General features: G+C 45.5%; 1 protein-coding gene across 3 annotated transcripts in view; it reads right to left on the minus strand.

The window, feature by feature from the left end:
- n4bp2 (NEDD4 binding protein 2) overlaps positions 1 to 15,272 on the minus strand; it is a 116,074-nt gene that overhangs the window by 59,368 nt on the left and 41,434 nt on the right. Inside the window, exons 5-6 of one of the 3 annotated variants that reach the window (XM_038791377.1) lie at positions 13,607 to 13,699; positions 5,993 to 6,069 (exon numbers count right to left, since the gene is read on the minus strand). In XM_038791377.1, the coding sequence (XP_038647305.1) occupies positions 5,993 to 6,069; positions 13,607 to 13,699 (170 nt within the window). Of the gene's footprint in view, positions 1 to 5,992; positions 6,070 to 13,606; positions 13,700 to 13,886; positions 13,914 to 15,272 lie in introns of all 3 variants that reach the window. The other 2 variants (XM_038791378.1, XM_038791379.1) reach the window with 2 other exon arrangements.

The raw sequence follows: 15,272 nt of genomic DNA on the forward strand, positions 1-15,272 counted from the left end.
ACTGGAGTCAGAATGGAAAGTCTGCCAGATGTCCCAAGAGTGCAATTAACCCCCCCCCCCCCCCCCCCCCCCCGGGACGATTGCCCGTGACAATGGTGCCAAGATGAGTGTTCGAAGAAAGTAGTCTGCTGCTGGCCTGCCTGGGGAACGTACACATTCACAAATTGAAAAACCTCGCCCCCCCTCGCAGATTTTCAGGTGAGGGAAGCAGCCTGGCACTGGCTCCTTGCGCCCCCCCCCCCCCCCCCCCCAAAGATCTCCAGCTGAAAATGTGGGGCAAGTAAGATAGCCCACCCGCCTAAAAGGGAGGTCAGCTGACTTATCTAAAAGAAAACTCGCCACTCCAGGAGTCACGTAGCTTCGTCTGGAGCAGTAAGCACACCATATACTTCCCATCCTGGAGGACCGAGAAGTTGTGGAACCTGTGGAGCACATCCCTACTGCCATTGACGTTGAGGCTGGCTATGGTCAACTCCATGTCAGCTGTTACCTTTTTAGTGCTCAGAGGGAGCAGGAGAGTGCGTACCCCTCTGGCAAGGAAAGATTTCAGCCAGTGCTGCTCAGTCGCGTCCGAGTCTCCTGCCTCTTTAATGTAGGCGCAGGAAGACTTAATGAAAAGCGGCATGTCTGACCTAAGGTCTAGGGCTAGCTGCACACGGTTTTGATTCTGTGTCTGGCAGGAGGGAGGCCACCGCCTCACTATAGATGGACACAAAATCATACCCTGAACTCCCCACCGAGCAGCCGTCCTCCTCCAGACAGTTGCCTTCTGGGATTAAGTCCCCCGCCACATTGAGTGTGGTGGATGGGACGGACCCACCAATTAGCCCTGGGCCTGCCTCGATCCCGTGCCCCCCCCTCAGAACGATGACAGAAAGGTTCCTCGCAGGCTCCTCTCGGGAAAGTGAGCAAGAAGGAGGCGGTGGCTCAGACACCCACTCCTCTTGCGAAGCTGGGCTACCGGATAGATCTGGGAATAATTCAAAGAAAAGCTCCGGAATGGAGATGGAAGTGTTGCATGTCACAGGCTGGGGCGGAGAGGGGGGGGGGCCCGCTGACACTGAGGTCAGGGAGCTGCCTCCAGCGTTGTGAAAATAAATGCCTTCGGGGTGCAAAATTGCACTGAGTGGAACGAGCCTTGGGAGCTCCCACTCACACCCAGCCCCAAGGTGGCCTGCTCGAGGGCTGCGACAGCTCAGGGGTTGAGATACGTTTAACCTTTTCCGTTTTCTTGCGGGGCCGGGGTGTAATGTCGAGAGGCAGGGGTTGGGGCACCACACTCTCCACACAAGGGGGGAGTTCACTGATGTTTCTCACCCCTCCGAGGGTTTTTGGGGGGGGGTGGGTGCGGAGCCGAGGAAACGTCCATCCTCTCATCGTCCCCTTCCCTCAACACTGCTGCCCCCCCGGACATGACTTTGCTGATCTATGCGCCGGCTCAGAGCCACGCGCATCACCCCCCCCCCCCTCCCCAAAATTTGTTGACCCGCGCTGTAACGATGCTGGAGCCAGTACCCGCGCTGAGGCGGCAATGCAGCTCTGAATTCACGCCGTAAAAGATGATCCCGCCGGCTGATTCATTGGTGCCACGCCTGCCAGCTCCCCACGAAGGGGGAAGCAGTACTTAAACCGATACTGCAGAGCAGACCCCATGCAGCTCACAGTGGCAGTGCCGTCAGTTCAGGGAACGTGACCAGGAGGACTGATACCCAGAGCCGTGAGAAGATCAAAAACGTCCACTGGGTCACAAAGGTGGGTTGTCACCCCCACACTCCCTCCTCCCCTAGCATGCATCTGGCACCAGCCCTGCCCCTCCGCCCAGCACTATACCATGCCGACAAGGCTGGCAACATCCCCCATACTCGCCAGCCCTCTCATGAACAAAGCTTGCGACTCACGATGCCCCCCACAGGAGAGGTTGCCCTACAACAGATGGGAGGGGGCCCATATGGGTGGCGGGGTGCCGGACATCAGAGTCCTTAACTCCTGAGGAACAGGCCCTGGAGTTTGCAGGGGTGGCTAAGGACAGATTGGTCATCGACATAGAGGATGGCATATGGTGGAAAGGTGAGGATCCACCAGATGACCTGTCACATGTGAGTTGCTAACGCCATTTAGTCTGACCAATCCCTCCCACTGACCACATGCCCATTATCCCACAGGATCATCATCCGACAGTGCCGGGCCATTTGGGATAATCTGTCCCATCATCACACACACACCCTCCCCCCGAGAACAGCTCGGAAGCGAGCTCTGAGACCACCATATTCGTGGCACAACTGTCATGCTCACCCACCACCAGCGCAGAGACACACCTCTGAGGGTAACAGTAATGGTCAGGCTTCTGGGGTGAGCACCACACAGCTGCTGATGCACGTCAGGTGGAGGCAGGGACGTCCAGGTGAGAGAGCAGTCAGACGTCTGCTGGATCCCAGTACCCAGTTGGGTCTCAGTCAGATACTGAGCCTCTGGACCGTTTCTACAGAAGCTGATGCCATAGATAGGATGCGGCCATGATATTCAGAGGGGGATGCCAGCGACACTCCAGCAGGTCCATTACCGACTGGAGGGGTCCCAAAGGTTCTGGGCAGGAGATAGCACCAGCAATGCATGGCAATGAGACCAACACTGCTAAGTTGCCGATCATAGTGGAGAGCATGGTGCACGACATCAGCAGCATGAGTTGTGGTATGCAAGTTGTAGCTCAGTCAGTGACGGCCATGGCTGAATGACTCGACAACATGTCCGACACACTGGAAGATGTGTCCAGTCCCAGGTGGACCTCTACGAGAAGCAGCAGGAGCATGTCCCAGTCTCAGGCATTGCAGTCTTGGGAAACATGTTTAGAGATATGCTGGTCTGCACTATTTACGAAAACAGCATTCAGCATTGGTTGTTGTGTGAAGAAGGTGCTAGAAACTTCTCAATGACAGATCTATCCAGCGGGCTAATGGTAGTGCCCAGGCGGGAGCACCAAATACAGAAAGAAGCTTCCAGAAAAAAGTTAAAACAGTAGAGTGTTTGAGATGTGGAGGGCCACACTATGCCCATCTTTGCAAGTTTCTGTACACTGTTCATCAATGATGCAACAGGATAGAGCAATTAGCAAAGAAATGCAGGTGTGCGAAAAGAAAGGCGAAAGCTGAGCAAGAAATTTAAATTTGAGGAAACCTCAAGTAGCTCTGCATCATGTGGAAAGTTTGGAGCAGGCAGAGGCGCATGAAGATCATGAGGCATGGGTGGAGTCTATTTATACTCCAGTGGTGGCGGATGGGAAGCAGACCAAGATAGAGATGGTCACAGGAGCCTCTGCATCGTAATCAGGAAGAGACCTACAGGTTGGTGTGGGACTTTTACATGGGCACTAGCCTTATTCCGGCCAAAAGTAATTTGGGATTTAAAACGGGGAGTGGAGGTGGCGTTGGAACGGCTGCAAACCAGTCTATTCAGTTTTCTCGTTGGGCAACTTCAATTGTTCCTGTCCTTTGTAAGGGTGCTTCCTGTTGATTCCCTTATTTCCCCTTTCTTTATTTTTTTGCCATTATCATTTTGATGCTCAATGATCCATGAATGTTTAATCGTCATGTATCTTTCACTCAAACCACAGAAAGAATGAGGAGTTCAAAAAGTTGCAACATAGTAAATGGTGCTATCGAGCAGCAGAATTCAGACTCTGTAGCACCCGAGGAATTGGGTGGGACTCGGTCAGATTGGTTGGTCGTAGCCAATTAATTGGCCGAAAGGCTGTATTTTGCCCGGTAACAGGTGGTGATTGGGTCCTACCCGAGTGGGACCATTTCCAGAGACCTAAGGAAAGCAGAGTTGGGTCCTGGACACTCAAGGAAGAAACTGTGAGTGCCTGCTATCCCTCTCTTCTTTTCCTCTCCAGAATTGCTGAGGTGCTGTACTTCTGAACCTACGGAGAACTTGAATGAATGAATCTACAGTGAAATCCATTACAGACCTCAAACCTCAACCTGAAAGCCTAGCTTGAAGGAAAGTGTGCTGAAAGACAACCATCTAAAACAAAGACTCTTTCTCCTTTTACTTATTATTTTCATCCTTCTCTTCTTGTGTGTATGTGCGTGCGTGTGTACGCGCATATATAAGGGTCTGGATTCTCCAAAATTGGGGCCATGCCCCCATGCCGGCATAAAAACGCCGTTTGGCTCATTTAAATATGTAGATCTGGATCATGCCCAGCGAGGGCATGTTCCAAATCATGTCAGGCGGAGCGGATCGGGTGACTCGTGATCGGCCCAGAGCCTGTCCCGATTTGGGCCTCTTGCACGGTTCACCTGTTGTGCCCGGCTCTGCACCGGGTGCAACGGGATCGCTGAAACGTGCCCATTCCTTTATTAGATTTCTGGCATGATGTGGGATTGAAATTTAAGGGGGGTGGGGGTGGAGAAGACATACAAAGTGCCATTTTGAGTATTGAGTGGTGTTTTCTCCTGTGTAATTGTTTCACTGGCATCTGTTATTGGTCCTGTGCATGTGCGACCTTCTTTGTGGCCTCAAGTTGCCGCACTCAGCATTCTAATCAACCTAGTGCAGAGCCTCAGACTTCAGGTACTCTCCAATACAAAGACCATTTACAATCCAGCTATAACAGCCCAGCTCTTGAAAATCCTGTCAACTACACATTTGAAAATCCAGAACTCTTCTTGCTGGCACACATCCCGCTTCCTAAAGTATTGATTTTTTAATGATTTTAGAAGGTATCCAAGCAATAATAACATTTGCTGCATCAGCAAAAACACAAAATATGTAACATGAGGATTATTACAGTGTTTGATCAGAATGTTGGTAAAGAAACATTAAGTTTTCCACTGAAATGAATATCATTGTTCAGAGACCAAAAATTACACTTTAAAAGATATTTATTTCTGCATGGTTCAGCTGATACATTTGATAGTGTGTGGTCAAATTGTGACATTTTTCATAAGAGATGTTAAATTAAGGCTTTGCCTTCCTGGCTCAGAAAAATGCAAAAATCCCATTGCACTATTTAAACAAAGCTAAGGAATTCTCACATTCATCCCTCTGCAACACCAATGTGAACAAACGGTCTAGCCATATATTGATTTATTATTGGTGGAACCAGTGGAAAACTTAATGTTTCTTGTCTGCACATGAGCTGCTGGGTTTCACAATATAACAGTGACTGCTCTTTACAAATAATTATTGAACGTGAAGTATTAGAGGTCGTCACGGGATAAAAGTTATATATATTTCCCTCAAGTTAATGTCCTTTTCCACCTCTCTAACATTTCCAAACGTCATGCCTGCATCAGCTCATTTTATGTTGAAACACTAATTTCTGCTTTTGTTACCTCTCAACTGGTCTATTCCAACACGCCTGGTATCCCACATTCTATCCCCTGTAAATCTGGTCTTTCAAAACTCTGCTATCCATGTTTTAACTCACACCAAGATTCATTCGCCTATCAACCATTGTACTTGCTGGCCTACACCAGTTCCCTATCAAGTAATACCTCGATTTTAAAATTCTCACCCTTGGTTTCAAATCTCTCTATGCACTTGCTCCAATATGTGTAACCCCCTCCAGCACAACAACTCTTCAAGGTATCTGCACTCAACTAATTTTGGCCTCACAGCATCCCAAATTTTAATCACTCCTCAGATGATGGCCATGCCTTCAGTTTCCTTGATCTCAAGCTCTGGGCTAGCTGTACAGGGATAGGTATGAGCTCGGAGAGATTGGACAAAGTTGTTTAGGGGACAAGACAAGAGAAGTGTTAATGATAGCATTAAGGGACTCAATAAGATACTGATCGTGGTGCTAATATAAGATAGCAGAATGTGTTATCTGCTGAATTTTTCCATCGTTTTCTGTTTTTATTGCCAAAACTTCATATCACCAAGACAGAAAAAAGTAGGGCAGCACAATGGCTCAGTGGGTTAGCCGTGCTGCCTCACAGTCCGAGGTCCCAGGTTTTAAAAAAAGGACAGAAAAAAGTAAACTCACCTTTCAAGCTCCCCTGGTTTAAACTTCCACCGGGTATCTGGTTCACGAAATACAACCTTATAGCTGTTTTTCAAAGCCTGTACAAAAAAAAAGGGCATCAACATCTGGGTAATATAAATTCATCTGAGACAATTAGTTGAAGTATTGACAGACGCCTCAGTCTTAAAATGCCTCTTTCAGTTTTCAAAAAAGGCAGATATTGGTACATTCAATATTTCTATAATATACACCTCCGAACATGGATTGTATTATTTTATTCTGAAAATATTTAATGCTATATGCTTAAAAAAAGGACATCCTACGTCATTGCTCATGGTAAATTGAGTTTCCTATAACATAGGATGTGTTATTAGCACCACAGATTTATACAGGTACTGAATTAATTTTATCCAATTCAGTTCCTTATACATATTGGCCGTGCAGCTAAGATTTACTCAAATTTGTTTTATTCATTCATGAAATGTGGCGTCACTGGCTGGACCCGAATGTATTGCCCATCCTCGAGGGCATTTAAGAATCAGCCACATTGCTACAGATCTGGAATCACACATAGGCCAGGCCCGTTAAGAAGGAAATCTGTCAAGCAATGCAGTGGTTAGCATTGCTGCTTCACGGCGCTGAGGTCCCAGGTTCAATCCCGGCTCTGGGTCACTGTTCGTGTGAAGTGTTCACATTCTCCCAGTGTTTGCATGGGTTCCGCCCCCACAACCCAAAAGATGTGCAGGTTCGGTAGATTGGCCACGCTAAATTGCCCCTTAATTGGAAAAAATTAATTGGGCACTCTGAATTTTTTTTAAAAGGAATTCTGTCTAAAGGTCATTAGTGAACCAGATCGGTTTTGACAACTATCGACAATGGTTTCAGTCATCATTAAGCTTTTTTAATTCCAGATTTTTATTGAATTCAAATGTAACCATCTACCTTGGTGGAATTCAAACCCGATCTCCAGAGCATTACTCTCAGTCTCTGGATTGCTAGTTCAGTGACAATACCATTACACCACTGCCTCCCTACAAATCTGGATTGCAAGGGTTAAATTATGGAGAGAGATTACACAAACTAGGATTGCATTCCCTGGAATTTAGACGGTTAAAGGGAGATTCAATCAAGTTTTCAGGCCATTAAGGGAAACAGATAAGATAGATATAGTTAAATTATTTCTGCTGTTTGAGGAGTCCAGGACTCGGAAGCATGTTCTATTTATTAGACCTATCAGGAGTGAAATTAGAAAACACTTCTACAAATGTTGGGTGGCAGAAGTTTGGAATTGTCTTCTGTAAACAGCAATTGATGCCAGATCAATTGGTAATTCTAAATCTGAGATTGATAGACTTTTGTTAAAGAAAGTTATTAAGAGATACAGGGCAAAAGCATGCATGTGGGATGCAGATCAACCATGTTCTCATTGATTAATGGAGTAGTCTTGAAGTTAAATTGCTAGCTCCAGATCCTGCATTCCAATGTTTCCTCTGGTTAAATTCCACAACCATGTGGAATTTATGTATTTTATTTTCAATTGCTTAGTTTTATTCACACAACTTTGCCAAAAGAATTTAAAATTCGCTACAGCATAAATTTATAACTTTTTTCGTACGGAGCAATATCAATATGTATAGGCAATTGAGTACACATTGCCATTTAAAAAATTTATGTTGAAAAGTCATAGAAACCAATGTTTACAAAGATAGCTGCAGTTTGGTTACCCATGTTTTTTGGTGCTGTAAGAAAAATATTAATTATCTGTAGGCCAGCAAATAATTAAAACATTTGCTTCAATGGCACTGAACGCCAAAACAATGTTGATCTTGCAAGATGAAGGATCACAGAATACTACAGTGCAGAAGAGTCCCTTTGGCTCATCAAGTCTGCACCGATGCATGAAAGGCCTTGACCTGCCCACCTAATTTCATTTGCGAGCACTTGGCCCATAGCCTTGAATGTTATGACGTGCCAAGTACTGCTCCAGGTACTTTTTTTTTAAAAATCTTTTTATTGGCTTTTCTCATATTTTATAAACAGTTGTTCTGTATATACATTACATTTTTCTTGCCTGCACTAATTTACTTTATTTTACAGAGAGGTTTATTTTGTCCTTCATTTAACTAACTATGTACATTTCGGTGCCCTCGGGATCGATCTTTGATTCTCCCCCATTGGCTTCAGCACAATTCCTCTTCCCGCGGTTTCCCCACCATCCTTCCATCCCCCCCCCCCCCCCCCCCCCCCCCCCCCCAAGTTAAACGCCGATGGTGTTAAGGGTAAGATGGATAGAGGATTGGCTGACTGGCAGAGGCACAGAGTGGGGATAACGGGGTTTTTTTTAGGTTGGCAGCCGATGACTAGTGGTGTACCTCAGGGGTCGGTGCTGGGAGCACAACTTTTCACAATATACATTAATGATCTGGAAGAAGGAACTGAAGGCACTGTTGCTAAATTTGCAGATTATACTATTTTCTAAATGGGAAGATGCTTAGGAAATCAAAAGTACAAAGGGACGGAGTCCTTGTTCACGATTCTCATAAGGTTAATGTGCAGGTTCAGTCGGCATTTAGGAAGGCAAATGCAATATTAGCATTCATGTTGAGAGGGCTAGAATGCAAGACCAGGGATGTATTTCTGAGGCTATATAAGGCTCTGGTCAGACCCCATTTGGAGTAATGTGAGCAGTTTTGGGCCCCGTATCTAAGGAAGGATGTGCTGGCCTTGGAAAGGGTCCAGAGGAGGTTCACAAGAATGATCCCTGGAATGAAGAGCTTGTCGTATGAGGAACGACTGAGTACTCTGGGCCTGTACTCGTTAGAGTTTAGAAGGATGAGGGGGGGGATCTTATTGAAACTTACAGGATACTGCGTGGCCTGGATAGAGTGGACGTGGAGAGAATGTTTCCACTTGTAGGACAAACTAGAAGCAGAAGACACAATCTCAAACTTAATCTCCTTTAAAACAGAAATGAAGAGGAATTTCTTCAGCCAGAGGATGGTGAATCTGTGGAGCACTTTGCCGCAGAAGGATGTAGAGGCCAAATCACTGAGTGGCTTTAAAACAGAGATAGATAGGTTTTTGATCAATAAGGGAATCAGGGGTTATGGGGAGAAGGCAGGAGAATGGGGATGAGAAAAATATCAGCCATGATTGAATAGCGGAGCAGGCTCGATGGGCCGAGCGGCCTAATTCTGCTCCGATGTCTCATGGTTCCTGGATGGGTTAGAATTTCCCAAAATGGAGGAGGGGCTGGTTCAGGATTTGGGAGCCCCAATTGGACTGAGGGAGGTGATGGATAGTATGGGGACAATGCAGGCAGGGAAGGCCCTGGGGCCGGACAGGTTCCTGATAGAGTTTGTTTAAACGTTTGGGGCGGAACACCCCGCTATATTGTCGCAGGCTTCCACCTCCCGGATTCTAAAGAAGAAAAAGGATCCTGAGCAGTGGGGGTCATACCGCCCGATATCATAATTGAACGTGGAATCCAAGTTATTGGCGAAGGTGTCAGCGTCGCGAATTGAGAACTATGTCCCAGGGGTGAAAGCCGAAGATCAAACAGGTTTTGTAAATGGGAGGCAGCTAACAGCAAACGTGGGAAGGCTACTCAATGTAACTATGGTACCTTTGGAGGGGGAGGAGGTGGAGGTAGTGGTGGCGACAGATGTAGAGGAGGTGTTTGATTGCATAGAGCGGGCCTATTTGTCGGAGTTGCTGGAGCAGTTCTGGTAGATTGGGTCTGGCTGTTGTACAAGGCGCTGGACGCGTGTGCGCAAATGAACCGAATGAGTTGGGGAAACTTTGGGCTGCACTGTGGAACGAGGCACGGGTGCCCGCTCTCCCCATTGCTCTTCGCCTTGTTGATAGAGCCGCTGGCAACGGCACTTCGGGCGTTACGGGATTGGCGGGGCGGAGGCGGGAGGGGTGTATTGAGCACAGAGTCTTATTGTATGCGGACGATCTGCTTCTGTATATTTAGGACCCGATGGGCAGCACCGGAGGCATCATAGGGATCCTGGGGGTGTTTGGCCGGTTCTCGGGACACAAATTGAATATGCGAAAAAGCAAGGTGTTCCTGATTGAGGCTAGAGGGGAGGAAAGGAGGCTTGGGGAGCTGCTGTATAGGGTGGTGGGGTGAGTTTTAGGTTTTTGGGTATCCAGGTGGTACAGAGCTGGGCGCAGTTGCACAACCTGAATCTGGCCCTGTTGGTGGAGCAGATGAAGGCGGACTTTAAGAGGTGGGATGTGCTGCCACTGACGGGGCGGGTGCAGACAGTAGAAATAACGGTGCTGCCACGGTTTGTGTGTGTGTTTCAGAACCCCCCAATCTTTGTCCCCAAGTCATTTTTTCGCAAGGTCAATGGACTGATCTCTGGGTTGGTGTGGGCAGGGAAGATCCCGTGGGTTAGAAGCGATTTCTTGAACCGGGAGGGCTGGTGTTGGGGCAATGGTGACAGCATCTGGGGCTGGAGAGTGCCTTGGTGTGACTGCCAATCTGTAATAATCATAGGTTTGCACCGGCAGGGCTGGAGGCAGGCAGAGATTGAAGACTTTGGAGATTTGTTTATTTGTTAGAGATTTGTTATCATTTGCACAGTTGACGGACCTGGAGGAAGTCTATGAGTTGCCCAGAAGGAATGGCTTTCGGTACCTGCAGGTTTGGGACTTTGTAAGGAGAGAGGTGCCGTCCTTTCCTGGGCTGTCACCCCTGGGGTTGCAGGACAAGGTGTTACCGAAGGATGAAATAGGGGAGGGGAAGGTGTTGGATGTTTATAAGGAGTTGGAATGGGAGGGAGCCCTCTCAGGGGATATTAAGAGGTAATGGGAGGAGGAGCTGGGAGAGGAGGTGAGGGCTCAGACCTGGGTGGAGGCCCTGCAAAGGGTGAACATGTCCTTGTCATGAGCGAGGTTAAGCCTCATCAGGGTGCATATGGCGATAACAAGGATGAGCAGGCTCTTTGAGAGGGTAGAGGATAGGTGTGGGCTGTGTGCGGGGAGGCCCGCGAATCACGTCCATATGTTCTGGGCATGTCCGAGGCTGAAGGAGTTCTGGAAGGGGTTGGATGACGTGATATCCGAGGTGCTGGGGGTGGAGATGGTCCAGAGGTGTGCTGCAAGACCCAGGAGTCGAGGGGGTTAGAGAGGCCGATGTTTTGGCCTTTGCTTCCCTGATAGCTCGGAGACGGATTTTGCTTGGGTGGCGGATGGTGTCGGGGAGCAAGGGAGGGTAGTGGGTGTTTGGTGGTTTATTCAATTGCTTGGTTGTTCTGATTTTTTTTGTATTTATGAAAATGCCTCAAATAAAAATATTTAACTAAATAAATGTGGGCTTAGAACAACTTGAGGTTTTGAAAAGCTGCATCCAATTTCAATTATTTCAAATTCATCCAGTTTCCTTACTATGATTCAGGAACAAAGAGTCTCGTATTTTATTTCCCAACAGAAACACATCCAGTCCTCTTTTAAATACTGCCATGGCACGTGGTTGGTAATATGTTTAACAAATCTATTATTCTTCTATTATAAAATTTCCTAAGTTTCCGATTAACTGTGCTCTGCACTAATCATAAAATGTTATGCCGGACAGAACATCTTTCCTCAATCCAAATTCTTTGTAACAGGATAAATCTTACAGAACTCTTCGAGTTACCCTGTTCATTCTCCTCGAGAATAAAGTTTCAAGGTAAATGTGGCATACATCAGCCCTCCAACTTTAGGAATCCATCTCACAGGGACACCTTTATAGTTATTTTTAGCCCAAAATGCTGGATCAAAAAAGCCAGGGACATTGATGCCACAAGGGAAACTATAACCAAGTCACACATCATCCAGATTTGGGTGTATTCTTTTAAAGTATCTTGAATTTAAAACCATCACTACAAAGACTGCAGAGGCCAAGGAGAAAGAGCACCTGTGAACAATTAGGAATAGCTATAAAATGCAGCCTTGCCAGCAATGTCTACACCCGCTCAAGAATCTATTTTAAAAATTGACTTTCTAAATCTTCGATGCGCATTGAGAATGCCTTTTTTCTTATAAAACATAGATTCCTCTCACTCCACACAGATATCAAACCCTGGGACTTAGCTCACTCCTTCCAAACTTCCTGTCTGGCCACTAAGGGATCCTGCAGGGCATGTTAAACTTTACATTTCACTCCTTCGGGTTATCAAACACTAGATAACCTTTCATAATACAGCCATACTTCTACGACCAGACTCTCCCAAATTCTACCACTGTCTAGCAATGCCCAACTGCTGTTAACCTCCACATAACTACCTCCACTTTGCTATAAATTGTCAACCATTTTCCTTTTCGGGCTTTATAAAAGATTAGATTAAAAATTAGCTGGAAAATAATATACGCACCATGGCCACTTCACAGCAGAATAAACTTTTTTTAATATAAATTTTAAAGTACCCAATTCATTTTTTCCAATTGAGGGGCAATTTGGCGTAGCCAATCCACCTAGCCTGCACATCTTTGGATTGTGGGGGAGAAACCCACGCAGACACGGGGAGAATGTGCAACACAGACAGTGACCCAGAGCCGGGACCTCGGCACCGTGAGACAGCAGGGCTAACCCACTGGCTTTTTGATCCAGCGTTTTGGGCTATAAAGAACTATAAAGGTATCCCTGTGAGATGGATTCCTAAAGTTGGAGGGCTGATGTATGCCACATTTACCCTGAAACTTTATTCTCGAGGAGAATGAACAGGGTAACTCGAAGAGTTCTGTAAGATTTATCCTGTTACAAAGAATTTGGATTGAGGAAAGATGTTCTGTCTGGCATAACATTTTATGATTAGTGCAGAGCACAGTTAATCGGAAACTTAGGAAATTTTAAAATAAAAGAATAATAGATGTGTTAAACATATTACCAACCACGCGCCATGGCAGTATTTAAAAGAGGACTGGATGTGTTTCTGTTGGGAAATAAAATACAAGACTCTTTGTTCATGCAATATAAACTGAACTAAACTTCACCACAAATCATTGGTCCTGTGGCTGTGATAATATATTGTGCATTGTATGACACATAATTCTAGTTATAAAAAAGTATCCTGCAACCTATTGCGACCATAGATGATATCATACACGCATAGTTAAAAAGTATGGATTATAAATGCAAGTGGGTTGACCTTGTAAGTGATGGGCAAGATGTACTCACAAGTGAAATATAAATAACATTACTTGTGTGCTTTTTCCCTGTTTATACCACACATGGTTACTTAATTTACATGACTAAAGTTGAAACACAAATGAAATATAAATGGAACCTATGTGCCTGTAAAATGTGCTCTCATCAATTTGTAGTACCATCGCCATAAATGAGATACATAAAGTTCAGAGTTAGGAAGTGCGGCAACTTGCTCCAGCCAGACCATGTATGATTATGTTAACATGAGTGCTCCCCTGCACCACGCTACACCAACCGGCAATTGCCTTTATGAAGGGGTATTTTCCCCCCAGCTCCCCTGAAAAAGTATCCCACAACTTACAGGCCTTCATAACATATTCTATCAAATTATTTAATTAAGAGATTAAACCATGGTTATCACAGGATGGAAATTTTTAAAACTGTGCAAAGATTGGACTATGTGCCCACAAATATTTTCAATAGCCTCTTCCTACCCCAGGCAGTGCTGATGACAGGATGATGCCGGGCAACAACGAAATATGTTGCAATGAAGCTGCAATTCTGCTGTTTGCACTATTCCACTGCAACTATAAACAGTGCCCATTATTGAGTTGTGATGATTACTGTATTCACATTATCCTGTGAATTTTCAAAACATATTCCCCACATAAAACATTAAATGCAAAAATAAACCATGCATGTAACAAAACAGCAAGAGCATGAAACAAAATTTCAACTGTCCCTATTATTTTCAAATTAACAGCAGTATCTCACCTTAAGTTGTGCATGGTTTGGATTTTGCTGCAATAATAATGGGGAGGTTATGAGCACTTGCTGTTATCAGAGAGTAAATCTGGCAGCAACTTCTGGCATCCAACATATGTAGTTAAATGTGAAAATCCAGATGTTGCTTCCAGAGATACATTGTTCCATCACAGTGAGTCCTGTTGCAGTCCTCGCACATAGACACTACATAGAAATCAGTAAAGGCATGAACATGGGAGAGTTATCTACTAGCTCTTCGCCGAGGACAGCAAAAATAGCTAGGGTTAGTGCATTGTAGGTTAAGTTTTTAATAGTGTAATAAAGGATAAGTAATACTCAATAATCTCTATGGTCCTAAAAAATGAACATTATAAATGCACACGCACTTTCCTAGAAAAAAATTAAGGTTGGAGTTTTTTTTAATTATCACTAATGGTTTACCATCCATATCTCCTTATCGCTCTCTTCCTTATTACCATCTGTGTTCATAATCTTTATTTTGCTAACCAATATGTTACATTTCCTGCTTCTTTAAAAAAAAATTAAATTCATTTTTCCCCAATTAAGGGACAATGTAGCATGGCCACTCCACCTACACTGCACATCTTTTTGGGTTGTAGGGGTGAGACTCACAAAGACACGGGGAGAATGTGCAAACTCCACACCGTCAGTGACCCGGGGCCAGGATCAGTTACATTTCCTGCTTTCTGCTTCTTGGTTTCGACTCTGCTCAATAAGGATTCTTCAATCCGACTGATTGAAAAGCTTGTTGTTACATGCCCTCCTGAGCGATGTCAAGGGATTCCCTGTATGGGGTGCCGCCATGAAACAGATACAGGCACAGGGAAGTCTGTGGTGAACTATCTTCAATATGCCCATTGTACAGAATCTCACTTAAAAGATATGACAAAAATAATCCGATACTCTATGCCTTCACCAGAGCCAATATTTTGGCGGCCAGAGTAATTCTTTCTTGGGATGTGGGTGTTGCTGGCTGGGTCAGCATTTGTTGCCCATTCCTAATTGCCCTTGGACTGAGTGGCTTGCTGGGCCATTTCAGTGGCGGGGCGGTTAGAGTCAACCGCATCGCTGTGCGGGTTTGGAGTTACATGTAGGCCATTCCGGGTAAGGACGGCAGATTTCCTTCCCGGAAGGACATTAGTGAACCAGAAGCGTTTTTTATGACTATCGACCATGGTTTCATGGTCATCGTTAGACTTTTAATTCCAGGTATATATTGAATTCAAACTTCACCAATGGCCATGGTGGGATTCGAACCCAGACCCCAGAGAATTACTAATCCAGTGACAATACCACTAGGCCACCGCCACCTCACACTTTTTATTTATTAGCTTCCCAAGTTTTTTTAAATATAAATTTAGAGTACCCAATTCA

This window comes from Scyliorhinus canicula, chromosome 3, assembly GCF_902713615.1.
Source record: "Scyliorhinus canicula chromosome 3, sScyCan1.1, whole genome shotgun sequence".
Taxonomy (NCBI): Eukaryota; Metazoa; Chordata; class Chondrichthyes; order Carcharhiniformes; family Scyliorhinidae; genus Scyliorhinus; species Scyliorhinus canicula.